Source organism: Carassius auratus, unplaced genomic scaffold (genome assembly GCF_003368295.1).
Source record: "Carassius auratus strain Wakin unplaced genomic scaffold, ASM336829v1 scaf_tig00016203, whole genome shotgun sequence".
Classification (NCBI taxonomy): Eukaryota; Metazoa; Chordata; class Actinopteri; order Cypriniformes; family Cyprinidae; genus Carassius; species Carassius auratus.
In genome coordinates, this window is record NW_020524650.1 from 1 (window position 1) to 26798 (window position 26798).

The 26798-nt window shown below is 36.0% G+C and overlaps 1 protein-coding gene and 1 pseudogene across 2 annotated transcripts; both read right to left on the bottom strand.

Annotated features, from left to right (window-relative positions):
* Positions 1–7813: 7813 nt before the first annotated feature.
* Positions 7814–16491, bottom strand: LOC113075012 (WD repeat-containing protein 41-like). Of its 2 annotated transcripts, none has more exons than XM_026247728.1 (13): positions 15955–16491; positions 15404–15516; positions 14642–14690; positions 13558–13686; positions 13411–13473; positions 13160–13271; positions 12475–12537; positions 12141–12242; positions 11883–12067; positions 10960–11081; positions 10802–10884; positions 9696–9832; positions 7814–8329 (listed from the first exon to the last, which is right to left on the bottom strand). In XM_026247728.1, the coding sequence occupies exons 1-13, from the start codon at positions 16000–16002 to the stop codon at positions 8189–8191; spliced, it is 1347 nt and encodes a 448-aa protein (XP_026103513.1). In that variant the 5' UTR covers positions 16003–16491; the 3' UTR covers positions 7814–8188. The 2 variants fall into 2 exon arrangements, with proteins under 2 accessions (XP_026103513.1, XP_026103512.1); XM_026247727.1 differs by having other exon boundaries at positions 15404–15519.
* Positions 16492–22297: 5806 nt separating this feature from the next.
* On the bottom strand, positions 22298–26579 carry LOC113075013 (homeobox protein orthopedia B-like; annotated as a pseudogene).
* Between the last annotated feature and the right edge of the window lie 219 nt (positions 26580–26798).

A 26798-nucleotide genomic window follows, 5' to 3' on the forward strand; every position in this document is an offset into this window, starting at 1 on the left:
AATAGTCAACGGCTGTTTAAATTGAAAATACATGTGGTGAAATTAAAATAATTTATTAATATATAAAATGGTTACTAATAATGTTAGTTTTTAATACCTTAATATTTAAATAAAATTCACTTTAAAATCTTTGAAACAGAAATTGTTTATTGCATGCATTATTTATTGAAAAAGCTGGTTAAGTTGCCATGGTTCTTGAGCGATGCTGTTAATCTCAAAATGGACAAATAATGGTTGAAGAAATTGGTCAGTCACTAGTATTGATATTAGAATGCTATACATGTTTTAAAGTAACATATCTTCACTTTCCGGTCATTTATTTTCTTTATTTGCGATCTCTCTCTCTCTTTTCTCTCTTTCACTAGACTGACGAGGAGAAAAGACAAGGTTTGCCGGTTGTCATGCCAGTGTTTGACCGGAATACCTGCAGCATTCCTAAATCCCAAATCTCATTTATCGACTATTTCATCATGGACATGTTTGATGCCTGGGATGGTAAATATACTCACATGCAATATATTAGTGATTTCTAAAAATCAAGGTTGCCCCATACAAAAATTATACCTCAATTTTTGCTGCCTTTTTGAAAAAGTTTTGATATTTTTGACAAGTATTATTTATTTATTTTTGACATTTGCTTTCATCCTCATAGCAGTGTTATTTAATGTCACTGAGATTCTATTATGGTTTTTCTTAATATTTAGAATTTTTATATTAATAATAATTTAAATATTGAACATTTTTATTCTATTTTCGGCTTTCATGTACATTTTAAAGTTTTAGTATTTTTTTTTTTTTTGACATTTGCTTTTATCTTCATAGCAGTGTAATTTAATGTCATTTAGAATCTATTATGTTTTTTCTTAATATTTAGAATTTTAATATTAATAATAATTTTAATATTTAATATTTTTATTCTACTATTTTCAGCTTTCATTTAAATTTTTAAGTTTTAATAATTTTTGTTGTTTTCTTATTTAAAGGCATACTCTACCCCAAAATGAACATTTTGTCATTAATCACTTAGCCCCATGTCGTTCCAAACCTGTTAAAGCTTTGTTTGTCTTCAGAACACAATTTAAGTTATTTTTGATGAAAACTGCGAGGCTTGTGATTGTCCCATAGACTGGGCCACAAGGATGTTTTTTTTGCGTATATTTATGCTTTGAATTAATAGAAAAGAGCGCATCATGTATCACGGCTGACACAGAAGAGTGTATGCTGTCTGCGTACAAATGATGCTTTTACGGGTTTTAAATCACATGGGGGTAAGTGATCAATGACAGTTTTCATTTTGGGTGGACTATCTCTTTAAGTCTGTAAATATAGTTTTTTTTTTTTATTTAAGTAATATTTATTTTAATACTTAAAGCAAAACCGAATTTTTGGCAACTAGCCAAAAATGTTTTATTTCAGTTCATATTTATTAAAAATAAAATAATTCTTCTTCACAGACAGCTGAATTAAAAACAAGCATGCTCAAAAGACAGACAAGGTCTATTTTCAAATCATACATTACTCTCAGGTTGCCAGAAATAATTTTGAACTGTTTTTTTTAGATCTTGCCTAAAGATTTCTGCAATATTTATGATGATTTTTTTATATTGCCAACAAAATCGTTGTGAATTCGACATTATATATGAAATATTTCCCTCAGCTGTACAACAAATGCAGAAAAAACACGAAGCACGGAGTTGAACATGAGCCTTCTGATACACGGTCATGAGGAATGTTTTTGTATGCGTGTCTGTGTTTGAGAGAGAGAATACTTTCCCAGGCATCTTTTGACTCTCCTAATAGAGATGAAATGGTCAATTAGCAGCAGAAGATGTTGGACCGGAGGGTTTGAGTTTTTAGTTGGTTGCTGAGAGGTTGTGATAATGTTATCCAGAGGCTGAGCTGATTGTGGCGAACTTTGGAAACTTTAGGTTCTGTGTTTCCCACTGAGCCGAACCCCAGAGAATAAACCTGCTTACTGTCAACACACAACAGCCGTGATGTCACGGAAACTTTAAAAATGGTGGAGAGGGGCAGGGGGTGAGAGTGTGTGTATATGTGAGAGAGAGAAAGAATGTGCATCTGTGTGTGTGTGTCTTTGATTTCCGTAGTCTGAGGTCAGGATGCAGTGATGCAGAATCTTTGAGCTCTCCGCAGATTTAGTTCCCCAAGGTCACGATCAGGTCAGTTTATCATAGAGGAGCTGCGTGTGTAACTGTGTGTGTGTTTGACAGAGAGCAGCAAGGAGCACTGAAAACATCAAGAAGATGTACCAGAATATGAGCGTGTGTGCATATGTGTGAATATTCAAATTGCCATATTTACCTCATGCATACCACAACACACACACTCTCCTGTCTGTAGTACATCTGCCAGAACCAGTGCAAACGAACAGATGCTGAGATGAGGAGAAAAAAAAACATTAGCATTATCAACACTTGCTCAATGTTACATTTATTTACTGATTGATAAACAATTATATTAAAACAATTATATAATTGTTTTAGATATTTATACTTTATTAGGAATTTCATATAATTTCTCTCTCTCTCTCTTCTCTCTCTCTCTACTCTCTCTCTCTCTCTCTCTTCTCTCTCCCTCTCTGTCTCTCTCTCTCTCTCTCTGTCTTTCAGCCTTTGCAGTTTGCCAGGTCTGATGGAGCATTTGGCAGAGAACTACAAATACTGGAAGAACTTGGATGACGATGAAATGTAAGAGTCTGCGGCCTCCACCTCTTCCGTGACTCCTTTGCCCTCAAGGTCAAAGGTCAGAGGAATGCAGCATCTCTTCCGGCCCTCACAAGATTCCGTCCATAGAGCACAGATAAGCAGCCCATGTTTCCCTGACGATGCCCGCCTCAATCGACAATCGCCCCGGTAACAGGGTAAAACACAAACAAACGACTAAACGAATGCACTTTATCAGCATAGAGTTCTCTTCCAGCATTCTTTTCACTTTCTTCTCTTCTCTTTTTTTTTAAATCTCTTTGTTCTCCCACTGTTTTTAATGATTTCTGGAGAGTAATTTTTTTTGCAATGTCTGACACAAGAAGACTGATCTTAATCCAGTAGAGGACTATATCTTCTATTTTCGTAAAAATATGGGACTGAAGCATGAATGCTCTGAGAGATCTGTGTCTATACACATGCACACATAACATTAACAGACATGTGGAATCACAGATCCAATGCCAAAAGGGTTTTATTTGAACTCTGAAGCAGGAGAAAAACTGAATGTCAGTGGGACTGAGCTACTTTGGAAACCAAAAAGGACCCAGTAGTGAGCCCTGAGGCACGCCACATTTTCCCCCTTATTGATTTTGTTAAAATTCAACACGAATGGAATATTTTGACAATATTATTGACAGAAGTAAATGTCAGGTTGCCAAAACAGAAGAACCTTTGTAGACGCATTTGTAATCGGACAATTAATTGGAATTGGCCAGCACTGAATGTGATTCAGTGTGCGAGATTGTAAAATCTGCGACGGATCAGCCCACTGTGGGCCGTCATTATTCCGGCACTTTCTGTATCAGAACTACTCAAGCCTTTCTCAGACTCCGAGGACTGGTGTGTAATAATCAATAATTTTGATATTAATAGCCAATAATAGCAAAGAATATATTTCTCAGAAACACTGTATATCCAGACACATACTGTAATAACGTGAATCATGATGATGCGTGTGTATAAGCAAAAGAGGAAGTGTGTTTATGTTACAATGTGCTTAGTGATGAATGTATTAGAATAATTTTTACATTTTACACATGACAGTTAACATTCCTACTTCACGTAACAGTCTGTACGGATGCAACATTCCCTTATCTTCAGAGTTATACTGTGTGTAAACATAAAATCCAGCGCAGCCTCATAACGATACCACCAACACATTGACATTTGCTTATGTTGATAGTTGGGATTTCACATATTTTAGGTGTTACATCATTTTTAAGTATTATTTATTTACAAATGTGCTCAGCTATAAATCGCTGTTGTAATCTTTTACCATAGACCCGTATTGCTGATGAGCTTCAAAAGCTCATTTTTTGTAGGCCAAAAAACCAGCGCCAAAGGTGCGTTTATAATCAAACACGATGATGAGTTTTAAACAGATGTTTGGCTGAAGCCATTTAGACTGGAAAAAGAACTAGTTTAGATTTTTTAAAAATCTGTCACTCAAGACATAAAAAAAAAAAATGTTTTTATTAAACATAGCTGTTGGTGTCATTTGTTATTTGCACACCTATTTTTTACCGGGTTACATTTGGACACAGCCGAATTGCACTGGCTCGCAGGCAAGCTTAGTAGAAATGTATTAAATGTTTATATTCAGTTGCCATTTGGCCTTTTACTCTTTATTCATTGTCGTAAAGGAGCTCTTGAGAAATTCATCTTCACAGTTCTAGAACACCAGCATGACACCACCCGAGTTCTGTTAGGTTCTGCACCGAGGGTTCTAAATGTGATGACATCATAATGACTTACAGAATTCTGGCATGCATCACAAAGGCAGATGATTTCACAATGCCCTTGTAAGATGGCAGCTGTCATTTTTGTTGTGAAGCGCTCCGGACAGCATTGTGCGGTTAAAGGCATGCGGTGCACATTCAGCAGCTCGCAGGGTTTTGATTTTTCCTCTTTCCTGTTCTCTCATCCTTCCTGATTCTATCCGTTTCCCTCCCTTTTTTCTTTTTTCTTTAATGTGCTCACAAGGGTAGAGCAGTAGTTTTGGAAGCACTTTTGAAGCCTGTATCTCTAATATATAAAGCATTCTTGATGCATTATAAAGTAAATATCAGTAGGTATCAGTTTATATTGAGATTTGAAAATCATGAGATTTTTTCTAATAAAAAAAAATTGTTTGATTAAATATTTCCGTTTAACCGCTGGTATACATTATGATTTAACACATGAAACTGGGTTATAATTAAGGCATTATGCTTTTTAAAGATACAACTGAAATTAAATATACATTGTAATGAATTGCAACTTTGGTTACAGTCATGCATAAGAACATACAACTGATTTTATAAATGCATTAAGATTTCCTTTATGATATACTATATATGCATGATTAATACTGCCTCTTTTTGACCCATTTTTGCCAGTTTATTGCTATGAATGCTGCAGTATGCAGATTATGGTGGATGCTCTTGTCGCCCTCTAGTGGTAAATCCAGAGATCCGCACACATTATTGAACTCCAATGACGCTGTTAAATAGTTTTTACATAACTATGAAATAACAAGTATCAAAGAACTTGTGTTTGTTTGTGTTTTAGGAGAAATTATGTTTTTTTGTTTGTTTTTTTTAATAGCAGTATAATCATGTTACCTAAAGCTCTTGTCAAGAAAAGTACCACAAATAAAACTCTTAATTGACACTACCAGTCAAACGCTTGGATGCACTTTGTTTAAGATATTAAATTATTGAAGTAGTTTTGAAATTTAAATTGTGCCTACTTTACCTCATCAGGATGAAGTCTGAAGACTGGAGTAATGGCTGCTGAAAAAATAGCTTTGCCATTAAAAGGAATAAATACATTTTTAAACATATTCAAATAGAAAAAGGTTATTTTAAATTGCAATAATACTTCAAAATATTACTGTAATCTAATAAATTTATGTATTTTATTAATTATTAATATATTTTGTAATATATATATATATATTTTTTTCAAAGTCATAATGAAGAATAAGAAGGTGTGTCCAATTGTTTGACTGGTAGAAAACACAAATGTGCCCCTTATGGTCATGTCATGTCATTTTATCGAGTAATGTTCAGAGTTCGCTGTAGGTTTGACATCCTGTAGTGCAAAATGTTATGAATTTCCATTTTACATTCTGGTCCATCGCGCCTCTGTATTGATTGAACAAAGGTAACCTGTAACGCACAATGAACAAATGCCAGTGGAGGAGATTTGGTCTGATTTGGGGTTTAGAGCCGACTGAGATAAAGCCATAGAACATTCTAGAACTAATCATGGAAGTGCAGGGTAGAAAATAATGAATCTCTTCCTGTCCTCCACCCTGCTCATCCTCTCTCTTCCTGTCTTGCGGTGTTTAAAAAAGCTCCCGCATTTTCCTACTTCATAAATAAGCATTATATTGTATTCTCAAACACAGGGTTTATAGGTAATTTAAAGTACAAAATGCAATCGTGGAAAATCCCTTTTTAAGCTTGGATGTGTGTTACAGTAGTTTGCATAAATGTTCCAGATAACTTAAAATCAGAAATGTAAAGCCTTTATTTATATATAAATGTATAAAGTATAAAGAATTAATACTCACACAAAAGCTATATATATATTAATGTTTTCACACTTACACATTTGAATATTGGTTTGATATTTATTGTCAACTAAAGGTATTCTTTCAAAATACTGACTGAATTAAAAGACAAAAATCATGACTAAAAAATACATAACGAGAAGTGTCTGTATTCATATGATGCTTCAGTAGATTAAGACGGAGTGTTTTATTTTATTTAAAAAGAGCAAATATTAAATATATTATTTTTTTAAAGCAAATAGTGTACTTTAAAAATCCAAAGGTCTTTAAAACAGAAATGTAAAGCTCATATTTATAAAAAATAAAATAATAATAATAATTTATAATTATATACAGTAAGTCATGATTTTTCATCTGGAACTACTTTTAATTTTTTATAATAATAATCAAGAGGGACAGTCAAAGTTATGTTTGATTTGAAAACAATATGTTGCCAATAAATGCTGTTGAGAGCAAGAACATGTAATTAGTGGTGGTTAGTGTATCTAGTGTAGTTTCACCCTTTAGGTTTATATTTTTAGTATATTCAGTTTCAGTTGCGTCTTATTTCAGATTTAAATGGAATCTTCCTATCTTCAGAAACTCTCAGGCTCATGGGAAGTGTTCATGCTCTGTCCATTTTCACTGTGTGTTATAAAACACATTTTCAACTACCTAAAGTATTGAAAAAACCATTAATGACTGATCAGTCCATAGTTGAATTGAAATGCTGTTGTGAATCTTTTCAAAGTGTCATCCGTCACACGTCATGATCAAAGGGCTCCCTATTAGCGTACCATGATGACCTCACAGTGACATCATAATCGGGGGCGGGTCTTGAGTCGCAGCCTGTTTCATTAGTGAAGGTGAACGAGAGTTGATGGGTGCAGCTTTTGTGCCAAATACTGTATTCTTGAAGTACAGGGGATGAACACTAGCATCATCCCTTGCGCAAATGTATATAAACTATTTTTTATTGAACAAAAAAAAAATTGTCTCATGTCATTTAACAGGTTTGTTTTGTTGAAGGATATTATTTTATTGTATTGTCAGTTGTACAAAGAAAAGATTCAGTGTTGCATAAAATGTCTGTTTGCTTTATTTACTTCTGTTTGATTCTGTCTCTGCGTCTGCTGTTGTTTGGAGACGCCACTCCAACTCTGAAACCATTGTGTTTGTGAGACACACACACACTCAAACGATATTACAAAAATTGCAATAAAGTGATTTGATTGAATTAACCTGGAAACACCAAGCTTTAATTAGTTTTTTAATCAGTTTTGTCAGTTAAGAAATTAGCAAGCATACATTCAAGAAACACAGTGATAACACTTCACTATCATGGTTTCATCTGTTAACAGTTAACTATTAAACACCAACCAAAAAGAACAATACTTCAACATTTAATAGACTTTGTAAATGTTTTATCAGTTGTCAAACTGTATTAAACATATATAATGTTTTTGTTTTAGTACATCAAATTCAACTAAATGAAACTGAGAAATGTTAAACGACTATCTGAATTAAAAAACTTATATATATATATATATATTTCAGCTAGCTAAAGTAACAAAAATGTGAACTAACAACTGTATTTATAACAAATGAGACTTTATTGTAAAATGTTATCATTGCACTTTTAAAAGTTCAGTTTTAAAATAACATAAAAACACCAATCATAATATATACATGGTCACAGATGTTTACTACAAGATACTGATTTCATAAAACCATCAAATTAAAATCACAACATCATACCAAAACAATGTGATGTTAAAACACTGACGTGACAAAGCTTAGCAGATGTTAGTAAGGCAAAGAAATGTGTTCATATTTAAAACACAACCCAGGCACCATTTTGAGCTCCAGAGATGATGGAGATGATGATGATGATGATGGGGATCATCAGGCTTTGAAGATCCCATCACAGTCCCTGGTTTTCCTCCAGTTTCTGGAAGACGGCGAGACTGCGGAGCTGAGACTGTAACTCTCCATCCTTCCAGACGATGAGCAGCTGATCGGTGGAGCAGGTGACCAGACCCTTCTCCTTGAAACTCAGAAACATCTGCAACACAAGCCACATGATAAGACTTCCTTCTTTACATTGTTGTGTGGACAAATATTTTAGAAATGTAAAAAATGTAAAACCTTGAAAGAGAAAGCATTCGTCTGAATCACACAAAACACACCAAAATAATGCAATAAACCGACGTGTAAAAGAAAATCATGAACATTTGATAAATTCACAGTGGAATCAGTTTCCAAACATGAATTATAATAGAAACTCATTCAGATTAATGATTGACATGACAAATTACTGACTTCAAATCAAAGCAAAAAGTAAAACTGTGTTTCATGATGGCTCAGTAGACGGTTATAAGATGCTTGTGGCGCTCTGGGAGCTGGAGCATGACCTTTAGCAGCTACAGGAACTACAGCATTCTTACACTTTATACACACAACTAATAATAGAAGTGTAGGTCATTAGATGATGTCTCTATGCCCCTCTTTTCCTGTCCTCCACCCCTCTCTTCCTGTCTTTTACAGTTAAAAAAGCTACTGTAAGTTCACTTATGGCTCCTGTTGTGCCACAACTACAATTTTATTGTGAGAAAAGGGATGAATATAATATTCTATATAATATCTAAAAACAAATTGTATTCATTATACATATATATATATATATATATAACTTTAGATCATCAAAATCCACCGAAACATTTGTTAAAAAATGTTTTGACTTGTAAATTAAGCTTTATTTGTGATTATTTCTCTACTGATTATATTTTATTAAAAAATTCCCAAAATCATAGCTTAAGAAAAAGGGGTTAATATAATATTTTATACATAATACATCATGAATAATTTTTTTTTTTTTCAAGATTGAATGTGCAATTTAGTTGAGACACTGAACATGCCCTAAATAACAATTCATCTAAAATGAAAATTGTCATCATTCATTCATTCATTCACCTCAGACTTAGGTAAATGCTGACAGAACTTCCATTCCGTTGAGGTAACCAACTATTAATTTTTTACTGTTTTTATATGCATGTGTAAATCACATTGAGAAAAGCCATTATAAAATTCCTTGAAGCTGATTGAAAACATGCAATATGATTTACTTCTAATGCTAACGTAATGCTAATGTGATAGGTGTGCTGTTGAAACAGAGCACATGTCAGACGATCAATGCGTAAGTTGACTTGTATGTAGATCACATCCTTCACTCTGTCAGAAACTTTAATTAAACTGCAGCTCAAAACGATTCTCTGCTTCATCCAGGATCAATGTCTCCTGATAACACACTGTTCGTACACACCAAATCGAAAGCTTCATCTAAAACTAGGTCAAAACACTCAATACCACTAGTTGAGAAATCTCAAACGTCCGCATCCTTGGGTTTATGTCCTGTGACCCACATACCGTACCTGCACAGCTCCAGAGTGACCAATCAGATCGCCGATCAGTTCCAGCGAGCGCAGACCAGGGACTTCTGGGATTTTCTTTGCAGGAGGGCCTGTCTGCTTACTGGACCTGCCAAAAGTGCCAAACATCCCAAAAAACCCTGCAAGAGAAAGACGATGAGCTAATCACCCAAAAATAATGCATTAAACTCATTTAACCCTTTATCGGTCACCCTGTCCCGTATACGGGACGCCTACATTTACTTCACTATATTACAAACAAATCTAATCTCTTGACAAACTATATATCATTAGAAAGGTATGAGACTCCCAAATATATATTTTACCAATGTGTTTTGTTAAAAATTATGTAGGAAAAGTAATAGATTAATTTATGACAAGAGTGCACTCTCAAAAATCTACATTATAAAAGGTGTTTTGACCTTTGTTTAAAAAAAAGACTTCTTCATTGCCTTTTTCTCTATCACATTTTAGAAATCATCAAAAATGATATATCAACTGAAAATGTAAAATCTCAAAATTCATCCTTTAAAACCCATTTTAAAATTAGACATTGCATTACCGTGTAAATGGTACATCGATATCATGTTACAAAATGTTTTCAGTCATGAATTATAAAAAAGAAAAGTCATAAGTGATTTAAATGAGAATCTGTCACACATTTGACTGTATTTTTGATCAAATAAACACAGCCTTGATGAGCATAAGACTTCTTTAAACAAAATTAAAATTAAATAAAAAATAATAATTAAACATTCAAAAAATTCAATAGGACTTTTACATTTTTATTTATTTTTTTATTTTTTATTGCCCATCAAAGAAATTGCTATTAATAGCAATTGTTTTATGGGCAATTAATGAACATCAGATCAAGATATTAATGGTTGTTCTGGGAGTTTGTCAGGAAATAATTTTACAGCAGCTAGACTAAAACACAACTAAACACACACACACACACACACATATCCTCTGCACAGGATAGCAAATGAATTATGATATTGGAACATCTGGATTAATTTCAGAAAGAAGACAAGAATGAGGGAATGAAGGATGTGGGTTGTGATGGAGAGAGGAAAGAAAGAATGGAGGCTGAAATGAGTCGTGCTCACCTGAGGAGGCGGGTTCGGCGGGCAGGGGGAGGTCCTGTAACTCCCACATCCTCACACTACCGTCCTCAGAGCACGACATCAAGCTACAAGACAGACAGAGAACACTTCAGATGCTTGACAGATATGTTTTGGAGGAATTCTTTTGGTGTGCTTCATACCTGTCCCGCTGAAGCATGGTGTGCAAGATATTTGAATCATGGGCCGTCCTCCTGTATGCCACCACACTCTTCATCAGCACATTATAAACATACAGACCACTGCCTACAGCCGCCACTATATACTGAGAGAGAGATTTAACAGATGCATGATTTAACTCTTTATATGATATATACTAGTGCTCCAAATTTTGGAATAATTACAAAGTAAAAAATAAAAATAAACTTTTGCTCAATGTATTTGAATAAAAATCCAGTAAAAACAGAAATATTGTCAAATATTTAAAATTACTGTTTTCTATTTCAATATATTTTAAAATGTAATTTATTCCTGTGATCAAAGCTGAATTTTCAGCATCATTACTCCAGTCTTCAGAGTCACATAAATTATTTCAATATGCTGATTTGCTGCTTAAGAAACATTTCTTAATATTATCAATGTTGAAAACAAGTTGTGCTGCTTAATATTTTGTGTAAACATAAATTTTTTGATGATTATTTTTTATTTTTCTTACATACCCCAGACTTTTGAATGATAGTGTGTTACAGTTTCCACAAAAATATGAAGCAGCAAAAATGGTTTTCAACTTTAATAATAATCAGAAATGTTTCCTGAGCCTCAAATCAGTATATTAGGATGATTTCTGAAGGATCATGTGACACTGAAGACTGGAGAAATGATGCTGAAAATTCAGCTTTGAATCACAGGAAAAAAATACAAGTAAGCAGTTATTTCAAACTAATAATATTTCACAATATATATATGTAGTTTTACTGTAACTACTTTTACTGATCCAATACATGCATCCTTGGGGAACATAAGAGACTTTTTTTAAACATAACAAATCTTAATTATTCCAACTTTTGATGACTGGAGTATGATTTAGATTTAATTCATCATTTATAATGAAGGGTCAGTTTCATACCTCCCCATCTGAGCTCATGTGTTGAATGGACCTCTCGATCTGTTTCTGGTGATTCAGTTTGAACTCTGATTGGCTGTCTCTCGCTGGCTCCTCCCACAGAATGTGCTCATATGCCTGGATCGTCCAATCCACTGAATCCCAGATAATGAGCTCACCGATATGAGAGCCGCTCGCAAACAAGCGATCTGAGATAAAAAATAACCAACAATAAACTCAACGCAATCCAAAATGGACTGAGGACTGACTGTCATATCTCACCGTTGATGTGGATGAGAGAACGGATGGTGTCCTGATGGTCAGCTAGATGACGCATGGCCATGACCGCAATGTCTGATCCCGACAGGTTCAGCTTAAATATCACTGGAACATCAGAAACTCTTTCAAATCATTCATTCAGCTACAAGCAAAACAGCTCAAGCTCCAACACGAGAGTCATTTCTATTTAGATGATATTATAAATGAACAGAGCTTTAAAATGAAGATTTGTGAAGACCACGAGAGCTTACGCTAGACCAGTGAGTGTAAATCTTTACAGACTTGTTGAAAATTCCATTCATTTTTTTAAGGCATACAAAAATTATTTTTTACCTACCAATTTCTTTATCCATGGCAGCTGCAATGAAGTTCTTTGGTAACTCCACCATGGCCGAGATGCCTTCAGAATAAAGCAGAAGATTTAGGAAAACATGTTTAAATACACTACTGTTTAAAAGTTTGGGGTCAGTAAAAAAATTTTTTAAAAATGTGTTTATGTTTATTTATTAAGGATGCATTAAATTGATAAGTGACACTGAAGACATGTATAATGTTGCAAAAGATTTCGGTTTCAAATAAATGCTTTCCATTCATCACATAATCCTAGAAAATGTACCAGTTTCCACAAAATTATTATAATCATAAATGGTTCTTGAGCAGCAAATCAGTATATTAATGATGATTAATGATGCTGAAAATTCACCTTCGCATCCCAGGAATAAAGTATATTTTAAAATATATTCAAATAGAAAACAGTTATGTTTAATTGTAAATATATTTCACAATATTACTGTTTTTACTGTATTTTTGATCAAATAAATGCAGTCTTGGTAAGCATAGAAGACTTCCTGAAAGTAGTTTGATGTTGCAGAAATTACACACTGTCACTTTAAGTTGATAAAACTATTAGCACGGTGTTCTAGTGTTGTTATCTTGTGTTTTAGTCTGTATTTGGTCTCGGACGGAGGTTGGACATCCATTTATTTATCTGTGTGTGTGTGTGTCTGTTTTGGATTGTGTACCTGCATCGCTGTGATGAACCATTTTACACCGCAGCTCCAAGTCTCTGTTCCAAACACACAGTTCATTTCCACCCGAGAGCCACACGTCCAGATGAGCCAACACCAGCAAACACTGAAAAACAGACACGTCCATCAGCGTACACACACATGAAATCCACCTACACACACTGAAAGAGGAACAGACCCGTTTCCACACACAGTCCAAAGTATCTGAAACAGGAAAAACCTACTGTACATAGCACATACTGTACCTTCACTGAGGACTGGAGATCAGAAATGTTCTGCACTCGGTTCCCTGAATCTGGATCCCATAACTGCGGGAGAATTAAGGGAAAGCTTCAACACTAAACACACACACACACACTTCAGCAGAGGTGTGTGTAATGTGTAAAGGATACACTGAGCGTGCGGTCTGATGATGCGGTGATGAGCGCCGTGTGTGCGGTTCCTCCTCTGATGAAGGTGTATGATGTCATTGCAGTGATTTGCTGCGTGTGACCGCGCAACGCAAACAAACACTCTCCAGTCTGAAACACACACACACAAACAAATGCTGCTGGTTTTGCTTTTATATTGAGTGTTGGGGTCACACAGTATACGGTGAAACAGCAGAGCATAATTATGACTAACATTTTTTATTAATGTTATTAATATAGTATTAATTAACTATTTAATTAACAGTATAAAACCATTTCAAAATATATGAACTATCAATAACTGAATCAAGCATATATATTTGTCGCAAGCATACAGTATGTATGAAATTATATTTTGAATATATTTTGAGGCATTGCCCCCTCCAAAATACAATAAATACACACAATATCATAAATATTTCCATGTTTACAAATATATATAATTGTAATTATTCTTAAACATTATGTATGTGTGTGTATATATATACACACATACATACATACATACATGCATGCATATGTGTATATTTACAATTTTATGTTTTAAAAATTAACTTGTTTAAAATACTTATTAAAAACATTTTGAGCACATTTCATAAATACATCATACTTTTTTATATATATATATAATATATTGTGAAAATAAAATTCCATAGTATAGTATAGCATAAATAAATAAAATATCTTATATTAGTGTGTGTGTGTGTGTGTGTGTGTGTATGTATAAGAGTTCATCTTATAAGACAATATATGTTTTTAATATATTTCTAATATGAGTACATTTTAGAGAGAGAGATAGCTCATATTTTATCAATGATAAAAATTATATTTATCATGTTTATTTAAAATAAATTAATTACCACTACATGAGGTTTTTGAAGTCTGCGTTGCCTCAATGCAAAAAAAAAAAAAAAAAAGTTCTTGATTATATTTAGTTTTATTAATAAAAATGTTAAAATCACTTTTGCCAAAAGGGTATCAACTAGGCTGACCTCAGACCCATTTTATGTATTTACCATATCAATAACATGTGATTAGCATATTCATAAAGTTCTGTTCTGCTCACCTCAACATTCCAAATGAGCACCAGGCCATCGTCACCTGCAGACGCAAACCTGCCAATCACAGAACACACTGATGTTGGGTAAAACCTCCATTAACCAGTTTAATGTTTAAACAAAAGAAAGCATAAAGCCCAAAATATAACATCGCCCGCACTATGACAGATCTCTTTCACTGATTGGATTTTAACAATCGCGTGATTCTCACATAACCTTTGACCTCTTGAGCTCAGAAACGAATCGTCCGCAGGAAGAACAGGAGAATGAAACTGTGATAAAGGGATGAGACACAGGAAGTATGGAAGGGACAGGAGAAGAGAAACAGGACTCGGGGCTCTAAAAGCAATCAGCGATGTTCTGCACACTGACCTCACCTGAAACTCTCCACCTGCACGGAGATCATCAGGAGCAGCCAGCCGTAACACACACACACACACACACACATACACACTTCCAAACGCTCTTCTCAATCACTTCAGTAAAAATAAGCCCTGCCTTACATTGCGTGTTTGTACATACATGAGCTTTCTGAAAGCCTCCAGTGCAGATGTTTTCATGCAGAGGCATTTAATATGGACAGGCCTCGAGCTGATGGACACTATCAAGTTGATGTTGAAGTGCACACAAACACACACACACACACACAAACTCCCTCAAGCTGTGATGATTAAGCTCTTGTCACGCTCTGTAAGTTTGCTTTTGGAGAGGATCTGGCTCAGTCTTAGCTGTCAATCACTGGTCAGAGGCAGAAGAAGAGGATTGCTTACCTTAAGTCATCAATCTGCACCAGAAATCGAACAATGTCAAAGTGTCCTTTCAGCACCTGCATCTCCGTGAAACAGTTTTTGGGCTGTTCCTCCCCAATGAACAGCGCTGCACTCTTCTGCCCACGAACAGAATATAACAGACAAACGAATCATTGCTTCAATCTAGCTCAGAATGTGCTGAAATGACTGTTGTTTGCTCGACTGCATCGCCCTGTCTCTCTCTGATACATGTACTGAACTCCTGCAACTACAAGACCCAGTCTTTAAGAGAACTGGACACTGAAACGAGCTTCTTATCCTCTGCTTATTGGTAAATAATGGCCATAACATGCACATAGGCCATGCCACAAAACTGGAGTCTAAGTGACTTTTAAATTGCATTAACTATGTGTCATTACAGGCATTTTTCTAAACACATCAACAAAAATGTAATTACTTTCAGTTTAAATACTGTTGGTTTTTATTTTAGGTTTTTACTGTCTTTTTTGGGCTGTATAGATAGATAGATAGATTTTTTTCTAGTATTGTGTTTTACTATGGCTTGTACTCACCTCCACTGTTCCCTGCGCTTCCCGACCTCCCAGAATCCACCGCAACATGTTGTTCTTTTAAAAAAGCATCTGAATTTACATGCAAACCAATTGATTTTGTGTGCAATCAAATCACAAGACAAATCAGTGTAGCTGCATGTTGCGAAACCGGCTGGCAGGGACGCGCGGTGGGTTCTGTTGATATCCCTGATGTGAAGAGTCTTTATTAAAACACTAAACCAGTCGCGTCAATTCAGTCTCTAAAGGAATACATTTACATCTGTGACGCACAGAAACATTAAAACACGTTTTGTTTGACAGAACGCTTCACACGTCACTTCTGACACAATGTATCAGTTCCGCGCCGGCTCTGCTTTAGATCCAGAATGCTTCAGCTAGAGCAGATAAACGGGTCAAATGACCGTCGAAGGAAAATGTTCATATAAAATCATCTTTCTGACAGTATATTCGGCTAAATTTGTCTCTGCTCTATGACAGCCTCATATCAGCTGCTCACTACAAACAATCTGCTGCGCTCATGTGACTAGCTACGGAAGCTTCCAGGGGACATACGTGACCCGTAGTGTTTTCGAAGCGAGAAATAGCAAAGGTTTACAGTGTATCGTTTATTGGAGGTGTTGGTTATTGGTTTGTAGATGTAAAGGTTCCAAAAGTAAACAAAAATAATAATAATAATAAGGAGCATATAAAACAAAACTTAATATAAGGATTTTTTTATTCTGTCAAATTCTGCTTTATATTATCTTTATATATATATATATATAGAGAGAGAGAGAGAGAGAGAGAGAGAGAGATACAAAAAAAAACGTGATACTGTTATGTTTTTATGGTCATCATGCCACCGCTAGGTGTCAGTATACACCGACTCGAAAACGAGTCGAAAACCCTGTTGCGGTCGAAAATGTCTGAGACACTAACGAGGGGTTATCCACAGCTTTAGGGATCCAGCCAAATGTATTCAATCACTAGTGTCTGTGATCTTCTCCCAGATGTATTATTCCCACGCATAAAGGCAACAGTATGGCATGACATATACTGACTAATCAAGTGAACACATTAAAGCAATACTTTTACTACAGACTCTCCCTCAGGTCTTCAAAAGAATGAGAGAGTGATGGGCTCTATGTGTGTATGCTCAGGAATTATTTGAGGATTACCATCACCTCACTTTACAGAGATGTGGCCCCTCTCAAAATCCCACTGGGCCCTCATGACCCCACCCTCACACACACAGAGAGAGAGAGAGAGATGAGCGAAACGTGTGTTCTCAGATAGAGACGCGTGTGTGAGCGAGTGTGACCTTCATGCTGAGCTCTAGCGTTGATTTCTGATTTAGTGTCAATCCGCTGCGCTTGTCACGCCAGGCGAGGTGCTTTCCACAAGGTAATAGAAAAACTCAAGGGCAGAGAGAGAGGGGAGGGAGCAGAGTCGGAGGGAGATGCAACTATCTGAACAAGCTGCAACAGAACAGTCCAAATGCACGACAAATTAAAGTAAGCATAAGGTTAGAGAGAAATGTTGACAATTAAAAGTTCATTCACATCTCCTGAAGAAAATGCAAATGTTGCAAAGCAGCAAAAAAAGTTAATTTTAATTTTAATTATATTTATATTCAACATGTATTGCCTATTTATAGTAGGCTTATTATTATTATTATTATTATTATAAAACTCAGCAGTATGGTGTATAAATGGATAAATAAATATAAAACGTAATAACCAATCATAATTCAGTATGTATAAAGAATAATAAAGGGAAAAAAGCTATAAAGTTGTAATTATTTTCTAATTATAATAGAAACGTCTACATCACAGGTCTAAGGATATGGACACAACACTATCCTTTAAATCACCTCTGAACTTTACTTTTCACCTGATGAACAATAAAAACATTGACAGCCAATCAGAGTCCCCTGAACTTAACAATATAAAGCAGCAAACAATAAAATTACAGCCTTAACTTGCCTTGCCGTGAACACTAATATAGTTATTGTTTATTTAGTTGTAAACGGGCCTTATGCTATAGATGTCCTCACCATAATTATCGCTGTAATCTCTCTTTTTTTTCCCTCTCAGCTGATGATGAACAATTAAAACATTGTCAGCCAATCAGAATCAGCGCCAGCATTTAAAGCGACAGACCTCGGTAAATTAGAAAAGAAAGGATCATGATGTCATGGGTTGCTGTGGACGCTAGACTTTATGTAGTCCCGCCCCTTTTCAGCATGCACATTGTTTTCTGTCTTCAGGTTTGTGTTTTCCACAGCATGAAGGAATTTATGAATGAAGCAGGTCTACTGACATTTGTTATGATATCCACTTCAAACATTACAATGCTAATGATAACTTTTGTTAACACCGCAATAAGTAAATCTACTTCACCTGCTAATTCAAGATTGGCTGCACGCTTGTGTCTCTGGCGCATAAGGTCTATAGACAGGTCTATAAAGTTATTGGTTTGAACAGGCCTTTATTCAGAATGTAAATATTACAATGACATCATCACTGTCAGTTTTGAAGTCATGACATTTTCAAAACTTTAAAAAAAAATAGTAATAATGATTTTTAACACATTTGAATTAGCACATACTTGCAGAAAGTTATGGAAATGATTAAAAAAAGAAGAAGGGGGATTTCAATACAGCGCTTACATTTTATGTTCTCAAATATTTAAAACACACAGCATCTGGTCATTATAGTGGACATGAACATCATGTCAGACATGAACAGTGAAAACTTTTCAGACTCAATGAAATCTCTCTCTCTCTCATTCCTCTCCTCTCTCTGCTTCTGTCCATCCGGCGAGAGCAGAATAGATGGTTATTCTAAAAGGTGCTGATTTCAGCTATAAACTGTCAGGGGAATGCGTGTGATGTTCAATAAGGCTTTCCCATACAGAGACAGAGTAGAGAAGACAAACTCGTTTATGAGCACCACACCACCCTGTCTTCCTGTATTACTCACACACTAAATTCTGCTTTATACACACACATACTACAGCAGCACTTCAGGGGATTTGTGTGTATGTTTTTTGCCTACCAAGCAAATGCAAGTGCACGACACTGAATCACTGTTGCACATGCATTTTTGAAAACAGTATGAGCCTAACTTCCTAGAAACAAATAAGCAATTCTCTAGCAGCCATGAACTCATTAGCAACCGCATAGCAACACCCTGGCAACCACCTACAACACCCCATCATAGTGGAGACAGGAAATGCTGAACTCATAAACAAACAAAAACATTGATTTGAATTAACCAAATGTGTAATTATCCCTACTGATAATAAAAGTCATAATTGTATGTTTAAGAAAAGGAATTAAACATGGCTTCTGCTATATTATAAAGAATATGATTCCTTTTTTACTCCGTCCCTATGTAAGATGTAGTATCCCCAAATTCATTGGGGCGTCTGAAATCACATACTGTCTGATTCGCATGTCTGAATGAGTACTACATTTGAATTTGAACTTACTTTGCGACCATTAAAAAATTATGTTTTACATAATCTGAATAAGGATTGTAGGCCTATTAAATCCAGACATACTGTTGTTACTATCACATGATCAACAAGTGTCGCCATTCATAAATCCTCTCCTGTGGCTCCATGGAATAGTAAAGTGTCTTTCAGATGTGCACCTCCAAATTGGAGTGGAAGTAGTAAGTTAGCGGGGTACTTTGTTTTTGGAATACTGTGAATTCAAACATTCTACTCTGGCATACAGTTTTATGCTTACTGTACAGCAGGGTTGATTTTATTCATTTGATTTCAGATGCAATGATAGCAACAACAACATGACAACTTTTTTTCTTCTTCTTCTTTTTTGCTTGTCATTGCAATGGTTAGTGTGTGTGTGTGTGTGTGTGTGTGTGTTTTAAAAAAGTAACAAACTAAAATAGCCTTCCATATTTTTTAAACATAAAAAACTCCCATGACCTCAGTATATTTAATTAATTCAGCGGATGGTGCCCAGATATCATATCGGAATAAAAAGAGATTATTTAGCAGAAATAAATCTCAACATTTGGAAGTCAGCACAAATGAGTCAAGAATTTTTTTTTTTTTTTTTTCTTGATCTTGATTTCATTCATCACGGTGGAAATGGAAATTCAGTGGAAATGGAAATTCAAGTTGAGCTTATTGCATTATGGGATACATTACCCAGTATGTTTGCATATATAATTCAGAAAGGGCTACTATAGGCTATTCCTGATTAAAGAGCAGACCCTAACTCAGCTTTCTATTCTCTCTCTCTCTCTCTCTCTCTCTCTCTCTCTCTCTCTCTCTACATGCCTGTATCTCTCATACGTTCACATGAGCGCGCGCACATTTTAGGCCTGGAAAATTAATGAGTTCTCATTCATAACCCAGACAGAGAGAGCTATATTCACCCTCCGATGCTTTATTGACTGATTTCATTTATTTGCGGGAGATGGATTGGAGGTAAGCAGGCGTCCTCCGCGCCACATTCTCCGCTCGGCTCGGCTCTCTCGCGCAATGCATTGTGGAGGGTCAACGTGCGCCTCTCTCGTCAGCGTGTGACAAATTAGCTAACGAGGAACGGCCTTCGAATTTCCACATACTAATTAACTGAGCAGGTACTGAGACAAATTATAATATTTAGGTAATATCACCTCGCATCTGTTTGCAAGGAGCACATCCGTTCATATCACCTGATCTCTCTTTTAGATGCGCGCGCTCAAAAACACAACCTGCCTTCTCACTATTACACGTTCAAACAAGCAGCAGAGCCATTTCCGTTTTATAAATTTATAGATTTTTAAACACTAACTGGAAGACTGCAGAGCTCAGGCAGTGTTGATAATAGCCCATAATGTGCAATGCCTCATCGCTTTTAACCTCATATAGGCTGATTTGGGCTGAAGATCTGACATCTCATAGCTATAAACGCAACTAACAGTGTTCTTGCATTATGATTTAATAACCAAATTTGATTAATTAAACTAATGCAGATCATTCCAATATACATCAGCATAAATATGCGTCTTTGGGAATTAAATCAATGATCATTAATTATTATTATTATTATTATCATGCAGGTATGATAACCTGTTATTTTACAGGCATGATGACCTATTATTTTGAATTATTATTATTAAGCTATATATTTCGGTGGTAATATACGTAGCGAAATAATAATAAAAATCTCTTGATTGTATTTGTATTTTTGCGTTATGGATGTTTGAATAATGATTTCATCCAGCAGTAGTTGTGCAATACAGCCTAGCTACATGACTGTATTATCATCGCATTCGCAGTGGTCTGAAGACAGACAGTGATGGCGCGCTCTTGGTTGTGTTTGGCTGAGCCCTGGTTTCTCATCTATGAGGTCATAATGCCAAGAGCCCGAGAGCCAATCAGAGAGCGAGTAAATGTCAACTCCTGCAACATCTCCAGACGAGAAGAAAAATGTAGTGTTGGGAGAGATACTGACTCGATTTGATGACACAATGATATTTTTCAATAATATCTATTAGCATACATTATGTGGCTAGTGCAGATCAGTAGGTCGTGTACATTAAAATAATTATAAATACTTGTGAAAATGTTTAATTAAAAAGGATTTATGAATGGATATTAGCTTTGTTAAATATTGTGCTAGCTATATATATATATATATATATATATATATATATGTGCTATATTAGTAATAGCCTACAGTGTTTCCAATCATTGTCTATTGTTCCCCAAGAATAGAAGAAGCGACGTGTCAATAATGACATATTGAAAATGATTTTATTCGTTAATTTACATTCAATCGTTATAAACATAGGCCTATTCAGGAAACAAAAGAGCCGTTAAGAAGATCAAACATTTAAGAAATTTACATTGGTATAAGCACATACAAGAACTTAGAACATATCACAAACTGACCGAATGGGAACGAGTTAAGAATGCTTTATCTACACAAAACATCCTATATAACATTATATAACAAATTCAGACTTCTCGTTTAAATGACTTTTCCCCGTTGTTGTGTTGTTTACCTTGGTCGGCACATGCAGTCAATAATCTTAATTCTTTTTTAGATTTTTTTCCTTTCTTTCCTCCAACGATTCATAAAACAGTCCTAAATTTTGAACGATTTCTTCTTCAATAATAACGATGATCATAATAATAAAAACGAGTGCACCGTCTCTCGCCTTGTTTCTCAAATGCAAACGAATACATTTCAAATGTGCAGATTGTTTACTGTCCAGGTTGCTGACATTTTGAATTTGCAAAAAGAAAGTGCTAATAAATAAATAACAAATTATTAAATAAATAGGACGTAATAAATACTTTTTTCAGCCTATGATGCTTTAGGTTTTACTTCCATCAGGTGCGCGCAGTCCTTGTTTACAAGAGGACAGTCGTATCCTTTGACTTCCGTGTGCGTCATGGGCCAGTAATGACCGGTGGACGAGAAACAGGAGGTGAACCACGTCAAAATATTAGGTGAAACTCATGGACACTGTGTGCTCGAGCGCTTTGCGGCGCAGGGACGCGATGCTCGTCCCTCTCCAGATGTCAGTGTCCGGGGAGCTACACAGCTGAGGCGAGCCGGTCACGTTGGTGGGACCAGAGAGCGACGCGGGCACCATACCGGGGAAGGTGGGCTGGTAGAGGTGGGACTGGAGGCCGGAACCATTGGAGGACATGTTGGACAGGCTCATGGAGTTGGGTGGAGGACCGGCGCCCAGGCTGCACTGGGACAGAGACTGTGCCATAGCTTGTTGTCGGCCTAGGGCGGGCGGTAACTGCAGTTGTGAGACTCCCGGCATCCCAGCCGCGGCCCAGCGGGTGTCATTAGCGTGAAAAGAGCACAGGCCGTCGCCCATGGCCGCCGCGGAGGGGAACTGCGGGAGGCCGTGGTGAGTGGGCAGCAAAGTGCCCGGAGCGCGAAACACGTTGGTGGTCTTCTTGCGCTTCTTCCATTTGGCGCGTCGGTTCTGAAACCAAACCTGAAACCAGAGGGAATAAAAAGAGCTGTCAGACATGCTTACATTGCATTAGAATAGATGTATAGATGTGTTTAATAAAACAGCAATATAACATGGCGTCCAATATTGCTCACTGATAAATTGTGTGTGACTATGATGATGTGCTGTTTTTGTTAATATCATTTATGTTCACTAAAATAAAATAAGCAGTCAATAAATAAATACGCATTACTGTTTGTTTTGTTTTGTTTGAAACAAGTATCTACATTTCTTGATGTCATATTAAAGATTCTTAAGAATCAATGTTTTGGTTTCTTTGTTCAACAACGAATTGTTTTAAGGATGCTGAAGAAATATAGATACACAAAAATCTATGTTGCACAAAACTTATAGATGCACAAGAATTTAAGTTGCACAAAAACACACAGCACAGCAGAACAATATTATTCTGATGCATTATTTGTTTGTTTGCATGCTATTAGTGACATCAAAAAAAAACGACACTGAAAAAAATAGTAACTTACAATTGGTAACATCTCAATTAACTAGTTTGATTCAAGTTTAAAAATATTATTTAACATCACTGAATCAACCTAAATAATTTACACTGTAATTTAAAATAGCATGTTTAATGAAATGTGTTATTAGACTTTTCTTTGTAATTAATTGTGAAATTTACTAGCAATATCTCAGTGATAATTGTTACACGGTCTTTTCAGTGTGAAAACAAAACATTTTTTATGGATTAAATTAGGTAGAAATAGCGATTGCAGGTTACCACTTTTGGCTGTATAACTACCATTGTTTTAATTTCAATATTGTTGTTTGTTTTTCTCTTGCTTATTTCCTTAATAAACGTCTCGACATCACTAAATGGCGCTATTAATGCTGCTTTTAATGATAAGGAATCATAATATTTAGACTCCCTATTATTATGTGCTCGATTTTACAACACTTGGGTATAATAAGTCCCACCGTGGGCAGTAAAAGGCTCACACGGTGTTTATTTCTCGAGGTCCTTCAGGTTTATAGAGATATCAGGCGCGCTCACAATGATTAACGAGCAGATTTTGACCCAACGAAAAGGGGAGAAAAAATGTGGAGGGGTTCATATTAGATCCCCGACTCCCACTCCACGCAGCCAGCCGTGAAATCCGGCCTCAAATGCATTACACTTCAGAGGATAAAAGAAAATGCAATTTCTCATACCATTAAAAAAGACAGAGCACCATCCGCGCGCTCGCCATTAAGTCGTGCACGCTGACAGACCTATTTCACGAGAGCGCGAAACATTCATGCAACAAACCTAGTGTGCTGTTTCAGAAGATCACCGCACGGTCAGCATGCCACTAATTTATTTTTTATGTAAATAAAATAGTTAGGACAGAGTCTCAGGCCTGGTCATTATCTTACGCAGAATAATTTTACGCTTTGAGCTTAATAAGCCTGTTAAATTATAAATAATTCTGAAATTGGTTAATAATAATGGTCTTGGTTTTATTGCACTATCAAGTCGAAAAGCTATACATTTATAATGAGCCACTATGGATCAGAGAGAGAGCGCTGGAATGCCGCGCGCGCTCATTGCGTCCTACATTTATCTCGCGGGTTCATTTACCGCTGCATTTGCGACTGACCACCAATCACAGCAGCAGCAAGAGTCATAATCTTATAAAAGTGATTAAGATATCGGTCTGCTCCAATGGCTGAGATAACAATAATGGTATTGTAAAAGGAAGATGACCTGATCAATAAAATAATCATGAAAAAGCTCTCCGCGTTTAAATGGGCGCACTTTCAAGAGCCAAGAAAATTGCTGTAGAAACGTAACACAAGTCAAATACAAATAGGCCTAGTAATCTCTGTAACAGCAATAAAAATAAAAATAATTATAATACTAAAACCTATATGATGGTAGTGCTTAAAGCTCCACGGAAGCGATAAAGCAAGAGATTCGAGAGATTGGATGAATATACTGTTGTGTTATTTTAAACTGTGAAACTAAATGAGAAACATAAGCAACTACTAATAAAAAATTATAAACAGGACACGCTGTCTCACTTAAAACACCACGAATATTAATATGAATTTAACAGGTTTGTAGATGTTATTTCTAAATATTTTTTTCATTGTTTTATTGACGACAGAGCTCGTTCAGAGGTATTTCCACCACATTTAAGAGCGTTTTCATAAACAATTACAGTATTTTTATGCAATGATTTGTATGCTTATGTTTTATCGACAAACTCTTGTAAACAAACAGAAATGCACATTCTCTTTATAATAAAAAATAGTCTTCTTAAAATTAAAATACAAGGCGTTTTAATTTCGTTAAACTTCGTAATTTTTAATAATAACCATTAGTATTTGGGGGAAAAAAATCAGTTTATATATAGTTAAATTATCTTTCTAAATATTCTTTTGGAATGCATTTTATATAAAATATAATCTGAGTAATAATAATAATTAGTGCTTTAGTTTAGAGCTTAATATAGTGCTTTGGATGCATCGATACCATTTTAATTTCAAGCATTATAACTGTAGCCTACAACAACGCCAAATATGGTTATGAAAATATCTGATATGTATTTTACAAAATAATACAATGTTAATGACGGTACAACAATAATAATGCAATGAAGCAATCCGAAACCTGTGCAGGTTCAGACTCCATCGGACTCACCTGCACGCGTGATTCCGTCAGGCCGATCCGGAGCGCGAGCTCCTCGCGCATGAAGATGTCCGGATAGTGGGTTTTGGCGAAGCTGCGTTCCAGCTCGTTAAGCTGAGCCGGAGTAAAGCGAGTCCGGTGCCGTTTCTGTTTCTGACTCTGACTCTGCTGGCCGCCGGACTGGGTGGGGTTCTGCTGCTGCTGCTTCTCCTGTTCCTTACTGTTTACCGCTACACCCGGCGGATTGGATCCAGCACTGTTGATATCGTCTCCGGGAGAAGGGTGGCCCCTTCCACTGCATCGGAGACCGGGGCGAGTTCTCCGGGGTGGCCCGGGTCAGTTCCGCCGCCGCCCAGCCTGCATTTCAATGCCTCCCTGTGACCCAGAAGCTCAGCCGCGGCATCCTTCATCCCTGAAACATTGAGAACAGGTCAAAGCTGAGTGAGCTCAAAATCAACACCAAGCACTGCTGAAAAAGAGAAGTATTAGTGCAGAAAATCATTTTTTCTAGACAGTCATAGCAAGCACTGTTCTTATGCAAAAACTACCATTTGCTATTAGTCATTATACAGACATAAATGCATATAAAGGTGAAAAACTAGCTCACAACAATGTCATCTTTTAAAAAACCTAATTCCATTTGATTCCACTCAATATCTGGGAAAACGACTAAATCAAATTACTGCGTAATATAATAATAATGATTACTTTTCCAATGAATTAGTTCGCTTAAATCGAATTAAGATAAAATACGAGACAAATTGTCAATTTTCTCTGCTTGATTTAGATGAGAAGAGTCCTCCAGCTTACAGTAGAGTTGCAGACCGGAGTTTGGCGTTGACAACTCACCGAGGCGAGCATCCAGCAGGTCGGCGTGCGAAAGCATCGCGCACCGCTCCAGGGCGAAATGCTTTTCCAAAAAAATCTCTATGACTTTAAACTATTTAAAAAATATATATGGCCTAAATGAAAGCAAATTCGGTTTGTGGTTAAAAAGGAGGTTCCTTGCATTATAATGTCCTTTAGAGGAACTGGGAGGCGCTTAATAGTTGAATGAACCCGTGAGCTCCTTCAAATGAGAGCCAATCAGCGTTGAAGCCTGGAGGTGTCAGATGCGCGAGAGACTCTCTTGCTGCCCTCCCAACTTCATTTCTTGCTGCCCTCCCAACTTCATTTCTCCTCGTTTTTTGATCCCCACTGCCAAATTACAACCTTTTGACCTCCTTCAG

Bases quoted from the DNA above. Each gene is read 5' to 3' on its own strand.
- LOC113075012 (XM_026247727.1), bottom strand. From the start codon at position 16,002: ATGTTGCGGTGGATTCTGGGAGGTCGGGAAGCGCAGGGAACAGTGGAG. The intron at 12,068-12,140 runs GTGAGATATGAC...TTTTTATCTCAG, and splicing joins TTCTCTCATCCACATCAACG to ATCGCTTGTTTGCGAGCGGC. The intron at 8,330-9,695 runs GTACGGTATGTG...CTTGTGTTGCAG, and splicing joins GTCACTCTGGAGCTGTGCAG to ATGTTTCTGAGTTTCAAGGA.